At 35.7% G+C, this 20,947-nt stretch overlaps 1 protein-coding gene across 4 annotated transcripts in view; it reads left to right on the forward strand.

Moving 5' to 3' along the window:
* Nucleotides 1-18,285, forward strand: part of BOD1L1 (biorientation of chromosomes in cell division 1 like 1) — a 35,163-nt gene extending 16,878 nt beyond the window's left edge. Inside the window, exons 12-25 of one of the 4 annotated variants that reach the window (XM_040555045.1) lie at nucleotides 871-940; nucleotides 3,572-3,618; nucleotides 4,648-4,735; nucleotides 5,813-5,892; nucleotides 6,543-6,627; nucleotides 7,632-7,708; nucleotides 8,448-8,523; nucleotides 8,604-8,638; nucleotides 10,332-10,377; nucleotides 13,319-13,353; nucleotides 13,469-13,553; nucleotides 14,000-14,153; nucleotides 15,795-15,938; nucleotides 17,147-18,285. In XM_040555045.1, coding sequence (XP_040410979.1) covers nucleotides 871-940; nucleotides 3,572-3,618; nucleotides 4,648-4,735; nucleotides 5,813-5,892; nucleotides 6,543-6,627; nucleotides 7,632-7,708; nucleotides 8,448-8,523; nucleotides 8,604-8,638; nucleotides 10,332-10,377; nucleotides 13,319-13,353; nucleotides 13,469-13,553; nucleotides 14,000-14,153; nucleotides 15,795-15,938; nucleotides 17,147-17,255 — 1,131 coding nt within the window. In that variant the 3' untranslated portion in view covers nucleotides 17,256-18,285. The remainder of the gene's footprint in view (nucleotides 1-870; nucleotides 941-3,571; nucleotides 3,619-4,647; nucleotides 4,736-5,812; nucleotides 5,893-6,542; nucleotides 6,628-7,631; nucleotides 7,709-8,447; nucleotides 8,524-8,603; nucleotides 8,639-10,331; nucleotides 10,378-13,318; nucleotides 13,354-13,468; nucleotides 13,554-13,999; nucleotides 14,154-15,794; nucleotides 15,939-17,146) is intronic. The other 3 variants (XM_040555046.1, XM_040555047.1, XM_040555048.1) reach the window with 3 other exon arrangements.
* The last annotated feature ends 2,662 nt before the right edge of the window (nucleotides 18,286-20,947 follow it).

Below are 20,947 nucleotides of genomic sequence, written 5' to 3' on the forward strand. Positions count from 1 at the left end.
AGTTATACTGTACAGTGTCGTTTCTGATATTACTTGTAAAGTAGTCATATATGCCTTAACACTTACAGGTGGCAGTCAATTAGTGTTTTAAAATAGTAAACATACACTGCTGTTCATTTTATTGTATCCCTCGGTTCAGAGCATGGTTCAGAGACTCACAAGCATCTCTGGAAGGGCCACCAGGCACAGGGCAGACCAGTTAAGCGTTTCTGAACAACGGTTTCAATGCATTGAAATGCATTTTGGGAAAATCCACGTCAGCTTCAGTCTGGTGGGATTTACTGAGTTGAGTTCAGTACCACCTGCAAATGGCTGTACTGTTTGCCAATGTAAGATAGTGGTCCTACAGTCAATGTGGTTGTGTTCACATGACACTGTACCTGGGTTTACAGTGTTGGGATCTGACTTAGTGCTGCATGGAGCTAAGTGTATTTACCCATGCATTTGTAATATACAGCTGATCTGCAGCTTTCCTTAAAAAAGAAGAAAGAAAGAAAGAAAACAGGCAAATACTTTGCAGATACATATTTTTCTGTATATATGTATGTTTCTGGAATACTTGTTATGACGAGAGCTCCTCTTAGAAGAAGAATTTGCACCTTCCTGAGATTTCTTTTGGGATCTCCTTGTTAAACTAATCCATTCTTATCATACCGTTGTTAACTCTAAGGTCAAGCTCATGGCACCGCAGTGTTCAACAGTAATGTAACTAAGCTCTGGCAGTGTCTCCTATTAATATTTGTACTGCTGTCTTAGCTTTTGAAGGCTTATCAGTCAAAAGACAATAGTAATTACTAGATGAGGGAGGGGAGCAAAACATAATTGTACTAGATGCCTGTAATAATTTGTTTTCTCTGATCTTGCGTTTAGCCACAACAGCCTGAAAATCCAAGGAGTGAAGAAGTATGTGTGGATCCTCATATTAAAGAGCTACAAAAAGGTGATTTTTGTACTGATAGTACATTACTTTTCATACTGGTTTGATTATTACTCATAAAGGGGAATTTTGTAAATTTGATATATACTTTGTCTAGAAGGACTGAAGCAAAGCCTGTGGAAATCTTCATGAAATGCTTCTTAGGAGCTCATGTGGTTTTGCATTTGGTTTACAGGAGAGAGTGGGAGGATCAGCCTTTTCTTCCAATATAATACATTAAAAGAAGGGTGGAAAGCACTTAGAAATAAAAAAAAAAAAATGTGGATTTCAAATAGAATGTTAGCACTCAATAAATAAATATAATAGATAATAAATATAAAATAATAAATAATTAATAAATAAATAAAATAATAAAATGTTTGATGCTCAGGCACAGAAACTTCCCCAATGAGTTTCTTTCTTCTTTCTGAAATTAGAACAACCTTGTTTCTGGTGTTGTGACAGGCCCTTGGGGATATAACGACAGTTAAGTAATATATGACTAAGCCACAGAGAGTTTACAGAAGGTTAAAAAATATATATAATAATAATAACGGGAATTATTTGTTTTTTAGTCTGTCTTGCCTTCCATCAGATTAAAGAGTTTCTGGCCAACCACTGAAATGTGGCCATCCAATGAAATTTGAATAGTATTTATAAGTAGGTAGTCATCTAGCTAGAAATCTCAGTCAACTCTAGATCTGTGCTCAGTAATTCCTTTTCAGTGTATTAAATTAGTCTTAAATGCAGGGGGGAAAAAAAATCCCTCATTCCTAGAAACACATTTTCAAATGTGTTGCAGTTGTTTGGCTTTCCTATTAAAGCAGAAACACACCCCAACTTTGTTCCCATCTTGATGGATTGCATGCTCCAGATGCTTTACAAAGATGTTTACAACACTACCAGATGAGAGTTAATCTTCAGTTAATGGAGTAACAAGCAAAACTAAAATGAATTCCGGGAGGTACCAATGATATAGCTGTATAGAGTCCAGAGAGGTTAAAGATGCATTTCCTCTTATGGAAATTGCAGCTGAAAGCATAAACTGAAAGGACGCGCTGTAAAGCTCACTTGTAAATTTTTATGTGTATACCAAAATAACGTTACGAAATAGAGGACAAAATTAGGACCAAGGTGAGATGTGCCTTGTTGTAAAGCCTTAGATTCCTTTTTATTCTGGGGGTAGGTCAAATTCATATACCTACTTTAATGGTGTAGTGTGTTCATCCAGGTGATAAGAGACATGCTCAACTCACAAGAAAGAAAGTGTAAACCCCAAGAATGGCTTAGAAGAATGTGGTCTTCAGGACACCAGATCCAAACTGTGCCACTTCACATCACTCAGTCACCCAGACAGACACTACTTAAAATTTAAAATGTGCACATTGAACTGGCTGCGATAATCTTGTTCCATGTAAAATGTTTAACACAAATCCATTTGTTGTGTAAATCATGTTGGATATGACACACACTGAAGAAAGAATAATGCTTTGTAGCTCTTGGTAGAGATTTTTTTGCTTTTTCCCCACACACACAATAATCTCTCTTTTATGTATATATATATACATATAGCTCAACGTACGTAAAAGGAAGTTGTTTAAAAGACAAATGTGTGTCCTGTCATCAGTATGAACAGCAGACACAGTAGTTTAGTAGTCCAAGCTTCCTTGGAATGTAAACAAATCATTGCTGTTTGAGTGGGTAGGATCTAGCTCTTCATTTGACACTGCTTTAAAAATTGGAAGATATTGTGCAACTAAACAGTATAGCTGTGCATAAATTGTTCCTAAAACTTACAGGTTTAAGAAATCAGCTACAAATTGTATAGAGTTTTATGTGAAAACGGGTTTATTGGATTGTAGGTTTATGTTCTTACTGTAGCTGAAAGAAAAGCTGGATGGAAAGTTTTAGCAGCTTTTTAAAATAAAAATACTAATTCAGTTGCCTATGTGAATCAGATCTAAAGGTTTTTTTGAACCCTTTCATAGAGCAGCTTTTTTAGGATTCTCTTCTTGTACCTATATGAAGTGACTTTGAAAGGTATGGAATTTTACCAAATTGCAGAGGACTCATTAGTTTCCATAATAAGTAATGATTTTCCACATTTTTGTGATATGTAAGGTTTGGCTCTACTTTGTCAGAGCCAAAGTTAGAGTACAGTAGAGTCTAGCAATCAAACAGCTTCTGTATGTGCACTGTCTCACTGCTACAGTTGTGCAGACTTGAGTTCTCTGCCAAGCCTGATGTTACAGCTTAGTTTTCAGCATAATTTACTTCATCCCATGATCTAGCATCTAGGTCTGCGATGTTGGTGACTGACTCATTCAAATGCCAGAACTGTATTTGAAACTTATAGTTTCTTAACTTAAGGTTCATGTATGTTTCAAAGATCACAGCCTCCTGAATGCCTATATTTTAGTCTTAACATGATTCTCATCTATCTATGCTTTAGAAATCCATTTTCTTTATTTTTGTTTGTTTGATGATACATTGTTAAAGAGAAGGATAAGGTGCTTGGGTGAATGGTATTTTCAACACTGAAGGCAAGTTATGTAGTGCCAGGTACTTACTTTAGAGCCCTTTCGGAGAGGTGAAATAGAAGATACGAAGATATTTTGCTGCTGAACTTTTTTCTAATTTTTTTATTATTATTTTTAGATTTGCAGCAGAGGAATATTGCTCTAGGAAGAGAAACTATTCACGTAAGTTTTGTTTTGTTTTTTAAAGTTTACTATCAGTTTATGCTGCTTTTTTCTTGCTTGCATTTACTTCTATTTACATTAAAAGTTCTATTTACATTAAATATTCTCTAAACAAAAATATTATTTCTTGTATATGCAGAGCCTATATATGTGTATATATGGAGACTGTGCAGCTGTGTAGGTTGATGCCTAATTACTCTTTTGAATTTACCAGTAAATAAATCTTTTGTTGTTTAACATTTTATGACTATTTCAAGAGTGTTCTTAACTGTCCAAAGCTAGAAGCTTGTTCCTCTCCTTGAGAAAAGAGGGCAAAATAGGGATTATAGTAGGGCCTTTGATTGGGACTAGAAAGCTGCTCTTCTAGTGCAGTCCACTGCGATCTCACAAAAACGTGGAACCTGTAATTATAATAAGGATGACTGAGAAGGTTACGAAGTGTTTCTTATGGAGCAGTAGCAAGACAGTTTATGTACGTGACAGGTTAAAAAATGTGTGTCTGTAGTTTCTTGAACTTGAATAGTAACTTATTTGTTTTAACTTTGTAATATATATATATATATATATGTATATATATATATATTACTATATATATATATATTGTAATATATATATTACAATGTTGTTTGATCATGTTTTGGTTCTAATGAGATACTGATTTTGTTTCTGCATGTCGGAGAGTGTCCTTTCAAATCCAAATATATTTTGAGTAAATTGCTATGATACATTGCTTTTAAAACACATAGTAGAATGTCTAATTAAAACTAAGCATTTTTTTCATTAAAAGTATCAATTAAAAAATGTGCAAATACTGCAAGTCAGAAGTTCTTTCGTAATAGTAGTAACTTTCTTTGAGCTGTAGAAACAGACTGCTTTTGTAATTCCACTACTTCCCATTTTAATGGATGTTGTATTTAAAAGTAGAGAGTGGGAATAACTTTCTCCCTTCTGTGTTTATAAACTTTATGGGGGAGAAAAAAAGAAGAAAAAGAAGGTAAAGAGTTATCTTTCTTTGTATTTTATGCATAGGTGGAAAACATGGATACCAAGATAACTGAAGAACATAGATCTAAAGGAATACAATGTAAATCTTCAGGAACAGTAGATAAAGAAAAATGTAAGTGATACAGTGGAAAGCTTTTCTGTTGCAAAATAAAGTCATGCTGTGATCAGGCGGTAAAATTCTCTTTTTGAAGGAAAGACTGGAATGGGGAATTACAAAATCCAAAGTAATACATCTTTCCAAAACAGCTCAACATATTTGAAATAGCTTCATATACTTTATAATAATAGGGTAGCAAATTCAGTAGTATACAGAAGAGTATTGTAGCTTTTTTTGATCATAGGGGAACAAACTTTCTGTAATCTATGAAATAATTACTGACTTTATCCTTAAAGAAGAAAAACAGAAGGAAAATAAAGCTGGGGAAAGCTGATCATCAAGGAAATACCTGGCCATTCACTGGACGTTGTGAGGCTGGATGTTTCTTTCTGTTAGACTGGGAAAACCAAAGTTTTAGAGTAACCTTTTTGTCTGTCTAGAAGCAAAAGTTGAGAAGGAAATTAGTCCATTGAATGGCATAAATATTTCTAAGCTAATAGATTTGTTTAGGCGTTTTGTTGACATAATCATGAGACTGTGTAATAGCTATTTAAACTCTGCCTTCAACTGAAGCAAAAACTTACTTCAAAAAAAGCTTACTAAAAATTTTTGATTTTTTTTTTTTTGCAACAACAAAACAATAAAAAAGGTACATTAGGCTAACTGATTATGTCATGTCTTTGATAACTGTTTTCCTTCCGCTTCTAAGAATGTTGATTTGATGAAGTGAGTAATTTGAAACCAGGCAGTATTTATGATAGTGTCCCACATTTCATTAACTGATTTCTCTGGTTGGATTGAAGTTACAGTTGATGTTTAATTTCTTGGTATGGTATCTGTGAAATTTCAATTTTGAGCTCGTATTTCAAAAAATAAGAAACATGGAATTCTTTTTTGTAATTATTTTGTGTTCCTATTCAAAGAGAGATCAGCATAACTTCCTGTTCGTAGTTCTGTAAATAAGATGCTGCTTTTCAAAATCTTTCCAATAGCACTAATGGTATTGCTGGTATAAAAGCAACATCAAAATCTGACAAATACACAAGGCACTTTTTGTTTTTTTAAACGCTTGAACTGTTGTTGGTTTTTCAGGCAACCAGCCGATTGCTCAGGATGTGAGAAAAGATGATGAACAAAGTCAGTGTTCCGAAACAAAACCTAATAACATCAAGGTATTTTGAAGAACACTTTTTATATTATAGAACACTGTTCTATAATTGCAATGTAAATAAGACTTAAGTCTAAGTTTTTATTTCTATAGCAGTTTACTTTAGGAGGTATGTCTATTATTAACTGTTAATTAATTTTGCATTGTGTTGAATGCAAAATGAATATAGAATGGTACTAAGTTTCCATAGGGTAGTCAACTGAAAAAAAAAATTGCAGAGGTTTCTGTTGTTGTGCACAATGTCTGTGTAGTGACCAAATACTTCTGATCTGTGATGGACCAATTTGCCCAATAGTTAAGAACTTAGGATCCCATGGAGCACTGTGGGAGCCCAGCTGTCCAGTCAGTTCAGCATCTTTATGTTTGTACTGATCTGAGATCAGCAAGAGGGTATCAGACTTGACCCAAGTCCTGGATTTGCACAGATCTCCTCCAGGTCAGAACCGGAACTTAAGAAAAAACAGATGTTCATTGTAAAAGTACATGCAGAATATTTTGGATTATTTTACCCATTGATTTTAATGAAGGCTCTCAGCATCAACATTTTTGAGAGATTATGAAATAACTGTTTGTTTGTTTTAAAATTCAGGTAACTGACAATTTCTTTAATTTGTAGTAAGTTGCTCTTTTCTGTATTGTTTCAAAACAATGCAGGAAGTTACTTCAGGTGATACAGCAGAAGTGTCCAAAGAAATTGATGCAACACATACACTTCCTAGAAATGCTGTGGAAGTAAAAGGTAATGAAAATACACAATCTTTGCAATTTACTGAACCCGTACTGAATGCTACTTTCATCTGAACGATTCTGGGAGCAATGAGAAATTCAGTCCCAGTCAAGTACTTGCATATATTCTCTAGTTGCTTTCTGTTCTGTTACTGCTATCAAATAATACATTATTCTCAGTTCTTTTAATGGTGAGTGCAAGTCTCATGTTCCTGGTGGTGATAGCCTGACCCAGATAAAGAGTTACAGGGATATCGTGCATCCACTTCAGTATACAGCCTGAGTAGGGAAGCCAATTGCAAATACACAGTTGGACAAGGGGAACAGCATGTTCAGGACATGTGAGAAGAACAGCTTCTTCCAACTCTAAATAAGTAAGGGTTTATTGTGGGAGGAAACATGACATGTTCACAATCAAAAACTGTCCTATTTGTTTACATAATAAAAACAACAAGGAAAGAGTTTACAAGTTACACTGTTGTAATTGACATATTAAATACACTTAAAAAAAAAAAAAAGTATAAAAATGATGTGTCCACAGGGCTAATAATGACTTTGATGTAGCTAGAGTCTGCCTTTGTGTGAACAGTGTACATTTCCTAATACCAGTTTGAGCTAAGTTTTGTCTCTCCACTGAGCATGTTTTAAAAAAAATCTGAAGCTGTTTCTGCAGGGAGCTTGTACGCTCACTGCTTATATCCTCACTATACTGTCTATGGCTTCCTATTTCATGGAACGTGGGAGAAAATTGTATAGTTGCTTGTTGAACTTTTTTCACCTTAAATTAAAAGTCACTTCTAACTCATCTAGTGTTAGGGAAGCATTTTGGCAGTCCAACATGTTGTTGCTTCAAGGCAAAGTGTTAATTTCTGATGGGTGTTTATAGGGAAGCTGAACTTAGGGCAACAGAATGAAATGATGCTTTCAGTCCAGAGACTGTGGCTTGTACCTTTTTCTTTGTCTAACAAAACAAAAATGAACAGTTTCTTTTTTTTCTTTCCTGTGTGTGTGTGAGAGAAGATGAATCCAGCGTCGAGCAGGAAATGTCTGAAAAGATGAAGCAGAGTCTAGAATCAAATGAAAATTCTGTAGAGGTGAGTGGTGTTATTTGTGATAACTAATTGGGATAATATAGGTTCACACTGAAAACAAGTGGTTTGTATTTTGCTGACAGCAATATTAAAATTTTGACTTCACCAACACCATAAATAGCTGCGAAAACAAAACAGGACACCTCTAGACTGAGGAACTTTACACTCTTTTCTTGTAAATAGAAGAGTCTGTTGCTAGAGATTTTCAGCCTGTATTTATTGCTTGTAGGTGTCCTTCATAGTTTAAACTTAAAAGTTTTTGTTTTTTAACTAAAGGCCCTCTGTATATAGGTATATAAAGAACTTTACCAATCTGTATACTGGGATAATTAGGATACTGACTGTTAAATAGCACTTCCTTAGCTGTTACAAGATGTAGCCTATACTATGTGGGAAAAGGTGATCAGAAGATACCAGGTTTGGAGTTCTTGTAAGACTGAAAAAACATGGTGGGATGTATAGGTGGGAGGTTGCAAAAGGCATTGTGTTCTCAAGCATGCATTGTGCTGGAGGCAAGCCGCAGAAAATTTAATACAATCAGGAGTTGTCTCGTTTCTTTTCAGCTATGGATTTTATAAACAGCAGCATCTCTTAACAGAACCTGGCTCACCTATATTTTAAACAGACAAGCATTACTTCTGCTACTATCACACTGTGTTAGCAGCAGTCTTTATATTATATTGATCAAATGCTGAATGTCAGTTACAGTAACTAAAATACTTTTGTCCTTTATTTTTCATAGGAAAATCAACCTGTCATAGTGAAACGGAAAAGAGGAAGGCCTCGTAAATACCCTCTTGAAGCTGCGCAGCCTGGTGGTAAGTAATTCATAACACCTGTGTGGGAAAATAATGAAAATAGTAACATTCAAGTTCTGAATTCATATTTCTTCCCTCAGGTGGGGAGTCAAAAGCTGATATGAGCAGTGGGAATGTAAGTGCCTTTATTTTGTTTGGGTGCAATTAAACATGTTAGCTCAAGAGCCGTTCTTCTGTTTAATAGTTAATGGTATTTCAGAAACATTTTATGGAAAGCTTGATAATTGATTTCAGCCTAAGCATACAAAAACTATGAAAAGTATATACTGATATAACTGAGTTCAGTAAGCAAAATATACTTTTACGTCTGAACATGGCAAATAACAGGATCAATCAGTGCAACGTAAATAATACAAATGTGTTACACTGTCTAGCAGTATACGTGTGCATGTGATCAGAATTTCATCATGCTTACATGCCTTTTGGTTTGTGCTGAGGGTTATTTTGGCCTAAAGAAAACCTGAGATTTTCTTCTCTACATAAGCCTGTTTTAATAATAGCATATATTAGCTATTAAAATCTTAAAGTATTGTGTCATCCAGTTGAGTTATCTACATTACAGTGTGTACAGTAAACTCAGAGTACAGAGAGACACTGATAGTAAGTTAAGAGCTCCTGAAACATCTATCTGTCTACTAAAGTTCAGCAATATCTTGATTTCTAGACCCACGTGACGTGCAGTCACTGCCAACTTTTCTGTTGAAAGTGTTCCTGCAGTCCAGTTGGATTACAGCACTGGGTAGTAATGGATTGAGGATAGAAATATTGCTTGGAAAGAGATGATTTAAAAAAAAAAAAAAAAAAAAAGAAAAAACACTTACTGAAGCTGGTGTGTTCTGCCTGCTGAGGCACACGCTGGCATGGTTGTCAGAAGTCTGGGGAATTTAGCAGGTGTTCTCGTCCCTGCTTCTTCTGTCCATGCATTTCAGGCAGCCCTTTCAGGGTCCTGTCCCTTTTACAGGCCTGGTAAAACTTTGTTTCAAAATTCTAGTAAATCTTTTTCCTAATCATTATTTTTCAATATCAATTTAATGAAAAGTAATTTGAAGTGTTGTTTTGGTTTCAAACGAGAATTAAAACTCATTTCAAATCCCCTCTGGGATATATATACGCTGGCACATTCAGCACTGGAACCGAGTTGTCTTTTTCTAGTTCAACCATTGAACTGTCTTGCACCTCCAAGTGATGACCCATAGGTGTGTCAGTCAGTTACAGGCTGGCTGCAGGAGGAACAGCTACTTGCCACCCATTTGAGATAATGGTTCTGTAAAGTGAATAACTGTCTTTGCAAGGCAGTTTTCCCAAGGTTGCATTGAGAATCTGTTGCTACTTCAAAGATGGTATAGACATCTTAGTGTAGTCATGTAACGATGAAAGCAACTGGATTTTGTTGACATTTGTTGTAGGAGATTATGTAATGTTATATAGCTTTTTCTGTATTCTGAGTACATACAAAATTCTGGTGACTACGACTTGCAAATCTGTGTGTGATTACATAAAGTGACTGCACTAAACTTTTCTTTTTATCTTTGAGAATTAAGTTTTCATAAATATATTTCACTGTAATGACTTCCAGTGTAAATTACCATATCAGGTTACTGAAACTACTGTCATTTCATTTGTTTATGGGCCATTAGGTACAAACTTTCTGCATATTGGTTAGAATGTTTGTGTTTTCTGGACTTGCAGTTATGTTCTGCTAATGAATGGAAAGAAGTTTCTGTGTTTATGTAATACAAACCTGGATTTTCCTGTTTTTTGTGTGTGTGTTTTTTGTGTGTTGTTGTTGTTTTTGTTATAAAATCTAGCTGCAGTCTCCAGCCTTTGCAAGTAAAGGGAAAAGTCCTCAAACAGGTAAGCAAATCATGGGAGAAATGAAAGGGGGTGCTCAAGACCGTCAAATGGGTCTTTCTTAAACATCATCTCTGGCAGTCAGTATTATCAACTTGTGAAAATATCTGAGTAAACAGGACAGTGAAGACTTGTCCCTAATTCCTACTGAGGTTTTCATTTAAGAAAAGAGCAGCATGTTGAGAATAAATTTCAGGAGTGCGGCTACAGCTTAAAGGGTAGAGTAATACATTGCTGAATATTACCCAAGCATTTGTGTGTGGCACATGGTGCCATTTCTACTTATTTTCTTTCATACAGTGAATATCAAAGTAACAGTTTTTACATTAACTGCTTTAAAATGCATGTAGGAAAAAAAATCTAATTATGTTCAGTTAATTACATTATCTGTCAATGAGAGTCTGAAAAGGTCAGTGGCAGCTTGAGAGAATATTTCTTTCCCTTTTCACAACTATTGTAAACGTTTTCTAAGATTATCACTTAACTTTACTTGGAAATATACTGCTAGTGTTTCAAACTGAAGTCAAATAAAAAGTGAGATATTTTTATATTTTTATTGCCTATTCAAACACCTGTGATGTAAGAGGTCAAATGATGGTGATTTTTTAATTAAGTCTTTTTAGTAACGGCCATTCATAAAATATTTTTTTAAAATTCATTCATGAAGCAGACAAACAAATAAAAAGTTTATAGACAAATACAAACATTCATGCAAGAAATCTGAGAAAACAAATCTTCAAAACAAACCTTCAGGAGTTTCCAAAAGCCTAGGTTTCTACAGAGACATTAATCTTGCTGCACTGTACATGTAGACTATTTCCTATTTTCACTGCATTTTTTAAATGTCAGCTTTAATCCATATGCTTCAGAATTGTCTCTGGAGGGCTAGCTGGTTGTGTGGTACTTGGTTTCTGTCAACTGCAAAGAGAACAGACAAGAATGTGAGAAAGGTGTAAAACTACATTTTGGCTTGCTTTTTATTAAAAAGGACAGACACTTGGCTGTGTACTTAAAACTTAATTTAGTATGTTAAGTAACATATCATTTTCCAGGTAAAAGGCTGTTGATGTCACAGGCAATATAAAGTGTATGAAGTGGGTGAAATATCTTGTGAAACTTTTCATCATATGTTAGCATTCATGTGAGGATTGGAAAACCTCTGGCAGGGAAAGGAAAACAAAGTGGAATCCCTTTGTGCAGTCCATTTAGTCTGGTAATTTTGGGATGTTTTGTATAAGGGTTTATGACAGAGACAGATTCACATACAGAATAGGAAGCAGAGAAGTCGTTTTCAGTCAGGACAACTCATACAGTTGGAGACAACTGGTATCTGAAGGAAACATCCTTCCGTAGCATGCTTCTCCTCTGTACACACTCAGCAGTGGAAAAGGGCTTCTCTGGAAAACTCTTCCTGAATAAGTAGAAGTAACTGATGCTGAACTTGAAATTGAAATTATTTTGCACTAATTAGTGGTTGCTGCTGTAAAGTTGGTAGGATTTTTTGTTATTGCTAATTATTTTTATATTTACTTTGAGGTAAAAGTACCACATTTTGTCATCCTAAAGGGAAGATTGTTTATGTTTAAAAAAAAAAAGGTATCTTATAGTTAAATGAAATCTTCTTCAATCACAAAATATTTTGCTATAAATTTGCCAAAACTTACCAGAATTTTAAGTATATGTCTTCAGTACACAACAGAATTAAAAAATGTTTTTTATGTATTAGACTTATTTTATGTAGAACACTTAATGCAGTGGACAGTCCTATGTTTTATTATGCTTCTTCATCAAGTAGTTACACATCTTTGCAATTCATTTTGTTTGCTTCTGTGTAAAAGCTTTTCCTCATAACTTTAACAGCACAACTCCAAAAAAACACTTGTGTGAATTTTAGAATATGTTTCTGCTTTGAGATCTGGTTTTGATCCACTGAGTTGACATTCTTCTGTTCTTACTCTACTGGTCTAATTAGTGATGGATTTAGAGTTTGTGGTCTCTTTTTTTTTTAAGCTTTCTTGGAGGGAAAAAAAAGGCAATTTTATGGCAGAAAAAAGGTATAAAAACATGCTTTTGTTTAGGCTGCTACTCTCCTTCCACAGCTGGGGATTTTTATCCATGCAGTATTGCAGATAATTCCATTTGGCAAACCTCAAAATTCATAAAATTATTTTTCTTACCACAGAGTTAGAGTAGAAGCAGTAGCCATCTACCATAGAGAGTGGCCAGGTTGGGACAACACGGTTCATAGGGTTTGTAGATGTATTTTAACATGCACAAGCCAGTCTGTAAGAAGCACTGAGTTGAAAAGCCGGGCCACTTCAACAGAGGAAGTCACCTAATTTGTATGCTAGGTATTAGGTATTATATATACAGGTTTTCAGTGTTGTCTTTTTGAGCTACAGCCATCTTGGTGCTTCACCATGGGTGTAGTTAAGCACTGGAACAGGTTGCCCAGAGGGACTACATATGTAATCTGTGTTCTTAGAGACTTTCAGAATTGCATTGAACAAGATCTTGAGCAGTAAGATCAGATTTTGAGTTTAGCTGTGCGTTGAACAGGAGGCTGGACTAGATGACCTCCAGAGGCCCCTTCCAAGCTAAATTTTTCTGTGGTGCTGTAATTGATTGACAGTAATTAAAAGGGATAAGTAACTTCTGTTTTTCCATTAAAATAAAAAAAAAGCGTATGCAACAAAGTAATAAATATAGCATCAGTTTTATAAAAGCCTTACTGCTTAAAAAAAAAATATTAATAAATCATTGTCCCAGTCTGTGTATAACAAAATACAACAAAGCCAAGCCAAATTCTAATTTAGAGACTTTAAATGTTTTCTGACATTGTGTTGTTTAAGCAAAGTTGACAGAGTTCAAAAGAAGTTTGTGGTTTTTAACTGAGTAGCAAAAGATTTCAAGTTCAGGATTCCGTTTTGTTTTTTCTTTTTAGGTACAGACTTATCAAATAAGAAAGAAACAACAAATGTAAGTGCAAGCATTTTAATTTTGTAAGCCTATAAGCAGTATGTAATGAAAAATGTCTGTCTTTTATTTAAATTAAATTGTTCTTGTCTTTCTTGCTTGTATTTTATTTCTTCAGGAAGATGAAGCTGGGAAAGCAGATATGGCTGTGCGTAAAAGAGGGAGAAAGCCCAGGCGTTCTCTGGTTCAGTTAGAGGAAACTGGTAAAAACATGAAACTGTGCTGTTCCTACCAGAATGAGGAGATATTACTGTGCCTTTCTGTATACTGATAGCAACAAGATAAGCTTTATTCAATTTTCCTTTCTTGAGGAAAAATCATTGAGTTACAGCTAGTGTAAATATTATGTAAATATGTGTAAATTGCTGTAATCTCATGTCAGAATTGCTACATCCCAGATGCTTCTATAAAGCCTCATGAATTTTCTATGAATTCTGGCTATGAGCTGCATAAGTAAACTGTTGTGAATGTGTTAGCAAGATTAAGTCAAACAAGTGTGAATTAAAAATGTTGAAGCATAAAGGAAATGGAAAAATACTTACTTAAAATGGGATTTGTGAATAGAATACCTTTTCTAAACTAAGTGTCCATATCCTTTTGGAGGGCTTTTGGAAAATTATAGCACATGTGTAAAATTTTACATGGGCAGAAACGCTGGAGCCAGAAAGAAAACGTCGGAAATTAACATCTTCTGAAGAGGAAGTAAGAGAGCAGGAGGAAGGTGAGGAAGAAGATGAGGAGGACGATGATGAAACGCATTCTGGGTCCACAACTAGACCAGCCACAAGATTAGAGGCTCAAAGGTAACCATTTGTAGAGACACTGACAGCAGATTTTTTTTCTACGTTGTTCTCAGTTGTAGGTTGCTTTGATTTTGTTTGTTTGTTTTTTAATTGATTTGAACTTACCAAATAATTCCATATCTAATTCCAGTACCATTTCTCTAGGGATGAAGAGGCAAAAGGGGAGGTTTCATAGTAAGGGGAAAGAGGCTATTGTTTCTTCCGATAATGAAGAATGGAAAGTCCTATTTGAAAGTGGAGTCAGGTCGTAGTATGGCAGAGGGTAGCTCTCATTCTAATAGTGAATAACAAACCAGGAGGGGCAAAGCTTTTTGCCTTGATTCAGTGTTACTAGGAGATGGGAAACTATTAGGGCCACAAAAGACACACTTGAATTTGCTAGATGAGAATTGATCCTGCTGGCAATCTTCATCCTAGGGATGTCTCAGAAGATTGGTCTGAAAGCACTTAACTCTGATAGGTAAAAAGGGACCTCTGATATGAATCTGCCATTTTTACTGTTTGGTATTCAGAGTTGGAACAAGGCAAAAATACATTTTTCAATGTCTATTTCTTTTTCCAAATGTTATCCAAGTTAAATACGTGAATCAGCAGTACTGTAGGATTTCATTTATCTATTAGTGATCTCCAAGCTCAGGAAAATAATCTTACTGCAAAAGATCAGTCTACCAAGAATGCTTCCAAGAAGCCATTCTTCAGTATACGTACCTTTCTGTTGGCAAACTTAATTATATAGAGGTCATCCTCTTGACTTTGCTATGTGGAACCACAGAAGAATACCAGTTTTGGGAAGTTCTAAGCTGCATAGCTGCCTTCCAGAACAAATTGGATTCCAGGCTTTGTTTTATGCTCGTGGTGAGATTTCTGTAAATCCACCAGCTTTACTTCTTTCCTGAGGATTTTGTATTAGGTGTTAGCCTTTGGGGCTTACTTGAAGCACTGTTCACAGAGTAAACTCTTGAATTTATAATTTTAGGTATTAGTTACACAGTCTTTTTAATATAAACCTGTGAAGATTTACTGCTTTATAAACAGCAGTTCTATTGTAGTAAAGGTAAAGGGGCTTCTTTTTATCTCACTTAACAGTTAACTCTAAAATTGTAATAAATGTTTAGATATCAGTGTTTTCATTCTGATTGCTTTTGGAAACGCTTTCCATTTATTTATAGATATTTTTGTTGTTTCAGTAACTACTTTTTCATGTTTCTGAACTGATGAATACCAAGGCTAATAGGAGTTCTTTCTTTACACTGGATAAGATAATTACCTTTCCTTTCACAGCTTGTTCCCCTTGCTTCTTTTATTGTTATGCTGGTACTCAAAGATATTTTTTTTCAAACATGGGCATTTATGTACCAGAATTGCTGCAGATTTGAAACTAGGATTTTTACTTGGTTATTTGTTAAATATTGTCAGTAAAGCAGTCTTTTTGATTCTGTGTTTTGGTACAAAAGTACACGTCTCTGGTTGGTACTTTGTCTCAAAGCATGCAAATGTTTTTTCACAGTTTCTTTCAACAATTTTGATTTACTTGTCGCAAATACTGTGCGGTCTTAATTTTCCACACTTGGAATGCAAGAAGAAAGTGACTTGGTAAAAGTATTTTGTTATATATACATTCATCCTTCTTTTGTATTACAGAAAGCAGCCCAGCAAGCCAACCACACGTGCAACTTCTAAAGGCAGCAGTCCAAGTTCAGTTTCTCCCAGAAAACAACAGAAGCTATCAGCGAAAAAAAGATCTCCAAGTGATACAAAAATTAGTAAATCTCCTCCATTGACACAGTAAGTATGAAAGTTAAAGCCACTTTAGTTTGGGAGTCCACTACATCGATCCTTTCTTTGTATGTAACATACTGGTTGAAAATCTGAACTGCCGTCTTAATGTTGCTCAGTTCTGGTCTTTTGTTTTATATAAAAGCTTTCAAAGGATTTTTTTTTCTGTTTATGCTTTTCCTTTTTTCTTCCTTTCTTTAACATTTGCAAGACTAGATTTTCTGTGTGTGTGTGTGTGTGTGTCCTTGGAAACCTCTTGGGAGAATTTGAAAATGCTGCTAAGCAATATTTTAACTTGAGCTCTGGTTCTTTCATGAATGGGGTGGGGGAGAGGGGAGGGCAGCTGTAGTTCAGGTTAAAGCAACATGCTATGTCATGGATCTAAAACTTTGAAGATATTTCTAAGATTAACTGGTAAGAAAGGAGAAACTTTGAGGCCTCATACGAAGTTCTGAAAATACTTCCTTTTCCCTCCTTCCCTGGTGCGCTTTTTTTGAAGTTGAGATCACTGTGTACAATCCAAAGAGAGCAACAAACGTAGCTATCCATCTTGTAGTTTACCTGTAAAACAGGCTATATGCCAAATGCATTCAGTTGTTTTCCACTATGAAGTGTATGAGTTATGTTTTCAAACGGAATGTCGGGAACAGTGGCAGATGAGTATTGTGCACTGATCAGCTGTCACGGTTCACCTGATGGTTATGAATGGCCAAGAGTTTAAGCTGCACTTATAATTGGTTGCAGCTGAAATGTGGTGGGCTTATATATAGATGCTTAAACAGAGATAAGGATACATGGTGTCTGCCCTTTATTCCCTATTGTGTATGCAAGGCTTAATCCACTATTACTATTCCATCCTTGTGAGGTGGTAGCAGATAACGTAGTTTGTTATATTCTGTTCTTATCCACAAGTCATTCCAAAAGAGAAGAGGAAGGAGGAGTACTCTAGCCCCAGATTCTCCATTTGGAGCATCCTCCATCATACAGAACTATCATGCAGTACCCTGCTAAGATGTGATGGAACTGTGCAGGGACTCCCTCGGGTCCGTGCAACTAAAACTATAATGTTATAGTAGTAAGCTTTTAAACAATATATCCTGATAATTCATCAGAGATGGGCAGCTAAGTTCCGTCCTCTAAACAGGATTGTGCCTGACCACCCTTCTTGTTTTTCAGATCCTACCATTGTTAAAATAATTAATTATGATGTTTTTTAGGTTAAAGGTGCAGCCTACCAAGCGTAAAAGGGATGGCAGCCCAACAGTAGTACGGAGAAAAGGCCAGCAGAAAACAGAGGAGACACCGGTAAAGAAAGCTAAACGATAATCTTTACCAACTAGTACTCTTCATGGAAGAGTCAAAAGGAAGAAAAAAAAAATCTGTGCTTCTATTTTTTTTAAAGCAAAGGGATTTGCACGTGCTTGTTTCAGAGCTCTAAGTTAATCGATACAGTACTTCTAAGTTACATTTTAAACAGCTTTATAAACTATTGTTTATACAGAATATTATGTACATTTATTTCAGATGAAAAATAAGTTTACTTTGTATCTGAATGAAAAACAAAGTAGTTATATATTTTATCACTGACTTGGAAAGTTGGGGATACCCAATGTGACATGCTAATGCAGATGCTTCCAACCCACGAGGCACCCTTGGCCTACTAATACACTTTGTACATAAACTTGTAAAAATAGGTTGTATTTTACTCTGTGTATGAATCTAATCAATGATGGACATTTTATTTATTATATGGAAAGCATTGGTCTGTAAACTTTAGTATATACCTTAGGTTTTTTTAATTATATATTTTACATTCTATGCAGATGTCAGTAGGAAACTTTCCCTCCACTCTCCTGGGGCTGTCTAAAACCTGAAGTTCTCTAAAATATGCTCAGACAGTTGGTAAAGTATTTTTCTCGCATGCATTAAAGTAGTTTAGTATAGTGAAAGGGACTTGGCTCCTTTCGGTTCACATTTGTGACGAAGTATAAAACTTAAAATGTAATCTTACTGGATTATATTTTCACTCGTGAATTTACTACCAACCTCAAGAAATAAATTGTACTAGGTTAGATTTATTCAGTCAGCCAACTCTACCCTGAAACGAAACAAACTTTTATTTTGCAACTAAACACCTGTTCTTTCAGTATTTGTCTCTTTCAACAAAGAAGAACCCATTGAAATCAAATGTCACTTCTCCTAACGATAGAGCTTCAGCATTTTATGTTACGTTTTATACACAGGTATTAAAAATAGAACCTGGTATTGTTGCCAGAATCTTTTTTTAATGTATATTAACTCTGGTAAGAGCAAATGTTCAAGTGAAGTTGTATATAAAGTTAAACTTTTCTTATGATCAAATGTGTCTCTTGTACTGATGTGATGAGTTGCCAAACAATCTGAGATTATTTTAAGTGTTTTGTTCGTATTCTGGTTTATAATTACAGAGGATTCTGGGGGTTTGGAATTTTCCTTTATTTTTTTCTCTTTTGTGGGTTGTTTTTTTTTTTGAACTTGTTGTAAGGCAGATGTTTCCGTCAGATATTCTGCTTGGTTTCTTACTGAGATTTTTATATAAAAATTATAAAATGTTTGCCAAACACCTGAGTTGCCATATTTTATTATCTTTTAATCATATCACTCTGAAAACTTGTTTTTGCAAATGTATTTGGTTGGAGCTATGTCTGCAAGTAATGCTGTACCTGATTGGTGTCCTACGGGTAGGGCCTTCAGGTAGGGAGAGGACCAAACAGTTTACCAACCCTAGTACACTATAGAGGCAGGTGCACACGTTTTTTTTTCTCCCCTAAGCAAACTTGAGTCTGAAATACAAAACCTCTCTGCTCTGAAAGTTAACTCCTTTTGATCTGCACCTCAACTCTGCTGAAATATATACCTTGCTAACATATTACTAATATATACCTATACATGACTAACAGTAATGTATGCATTCATGTATACTAAGAGTAATGTATACCCACTTCACAGGATGAGTTGAATGTCTTCCTTTTCTTCCCCTTTGCCCCCTGCAGTATGCATAAATTAAAGTTGTAGGTTTCTTCTCAGCCTTCATTCTGTATGTCTAAACAAGCTGAGCTGTTTGTAATCTTTTTTTTTCCTTTTTTTCCCCATCAGTTCTTTCTAGGCTTTTGATCATAGCTGGAGTCCTGTGTATCTCTTCCTGTTATTGTTTCCTTACACCTGAATTGAGCAGTGAGGCTGCTCGGGAGGTTCCTAGCAAACCTCCCACCACACTGAACGTCTGCTTCTCTCTCTCTCTGCTGGTAATACCTCTCCTGCCACAGTGCAGGTTACATTTGTCTTTTTCACAAGCACATCTGTTCTCATGGCTTATGGGGATGAAGCTCCTACTTAAAAGTGTCAGAGCCTCTTGACTGTCTTTTGCCTGACAGACAGTCAGAGCAAGAGAATCTGAGCAGAGAAATACAACCTTGAAGATCAACGACAGCCTTTCAGAGCTAACCTAGAAGCTTTCTTACTGTCCTTCCTCTCACTGGTGGGCAATATTTAGGAAAATCCTCTCATCTGTGGAGTGTGTCTTTGATCATTCATTGCATTATTTCATAGTCTGAAGGTATTAAAGGAGTTCTCTTCCTGCAAGAGAGCTGCTTTTACTTAATCTCTAGAGCAGGAAGAAAGTGCAAATTCCCCCAACTGTTTTAACTTTGGCAAACTCCACTTGCTTCGTGATGGATTTCTGGCTAGCTGTCAGTATCTCTTCTTTTTTTTTTTTGTGCATTCTACTTAAAAGTTCTTTACATCTCTCTAATGCCTTAAACCTAAAATGCTATGGATTCACGTACTCTATAGTTTTTTAATCACTTGTGTGGATTTGGGGTGGAATTTGTTTGCTTATTTTAACCACCTAAAGGATCATCAGTAAAAATTCAGTTACAGTTGTCATTTTTTGATAGGGTTTGGCAAGCTAGTAACTCGTGCAGCTGGTGAAATTTCCATCTGGAACCCAATCTAAAGTCAGTAGGTGCACTCAGCAGCTGGAGCAAAGTTTTTATTGATGCTGGCAGATCTGTGAATGCCTCAATTTTCTATTCCAACAGCATCTCTAGTAACATCTCTCCTTAGTTGTGGTTTGCTTTGTTGTTTTGTTTTTTTAATCTGTTACATCAACCCAAAGTACAGACATTCACTGTTTCTTATCTCTGTATGTTCTAGGGGCATCGCATGTTCAGATCTGTAGCTCTGGCTCCATTCCCTCAGAGGCTGAGGAATTCCCTACAGAACCTCAGTAAAACTTTTTACCCTAAAACTTCGCAATGCAGAGCAGCAAATGTTTCTGGCCATGGTGACAGTATCAACAGATGTCTGCTTGATGCAAGTCCAACACAGGCTTAGGTGTCAATACTAAAAGTGGTCAAATTCTGATACCTGCCTTGAGTTGTGCAATGGGAAAAGATCATTTGCCACCCAAGACTTTTACCACTCCTTGCTTTTGGAAGAGGTAGTGGGACCTCTGTGGTGCTGAGTGAGTCGCTGCCCCGAAGCTGGGATGTGCTGGGCGACTGCTATGTTTCTTTCCAAAGCAGTGTTTGATTTCCTTGGAGCTCTACCTGTTTATATTGTAAAGAGTGGATTTAACTGGTAGGTTTTAGCTCTCTTCCCATTGAAGTCATTCCATGTGAAATGTTTTCAGTTTTAAGATCTAATGTAGACATCTTAATGAAGTAAGCTGAATGCATATTCATATACTCCATATAGTTAATCCAAGCTCTCGATCCTGGGAATTCTCAATATCACCTTGGGGATTATCAATATTGCTGCTCAGTCATTTTGCATACCAGCTCCGAAGACTCTTATCTTTGTGACTTCAACAGCTCTCCATCTATTTCACTGGCTTGTAGCTTCAGTTCAGAGGAAATCGCCTGTGTCAGCCTTCTGCAGGTTTTGGCAACATCTTAAAGATACCGTGCTTGTTTCTTCCAAGAGATTCCTTGTCCCAGCTGTGTACGTCACACTCCATTACTTCCATCAGCTCCTCA

This window comes from Cygnus olor, chromosome 4 (genome assembly GCF_009769625.2).
Source record: "Cygnus olor isolate bCygOlo1 chromosome 4, bCygOlo1.pri.v2, whole genome shotgun sequence".
In the NCBI taxonomy this organism is placed as follows: Eukaryota; Metazoa; Chordata; class Aves; order Anseriformes; family Anatidae; genus Cygnus; species Cygnus olor.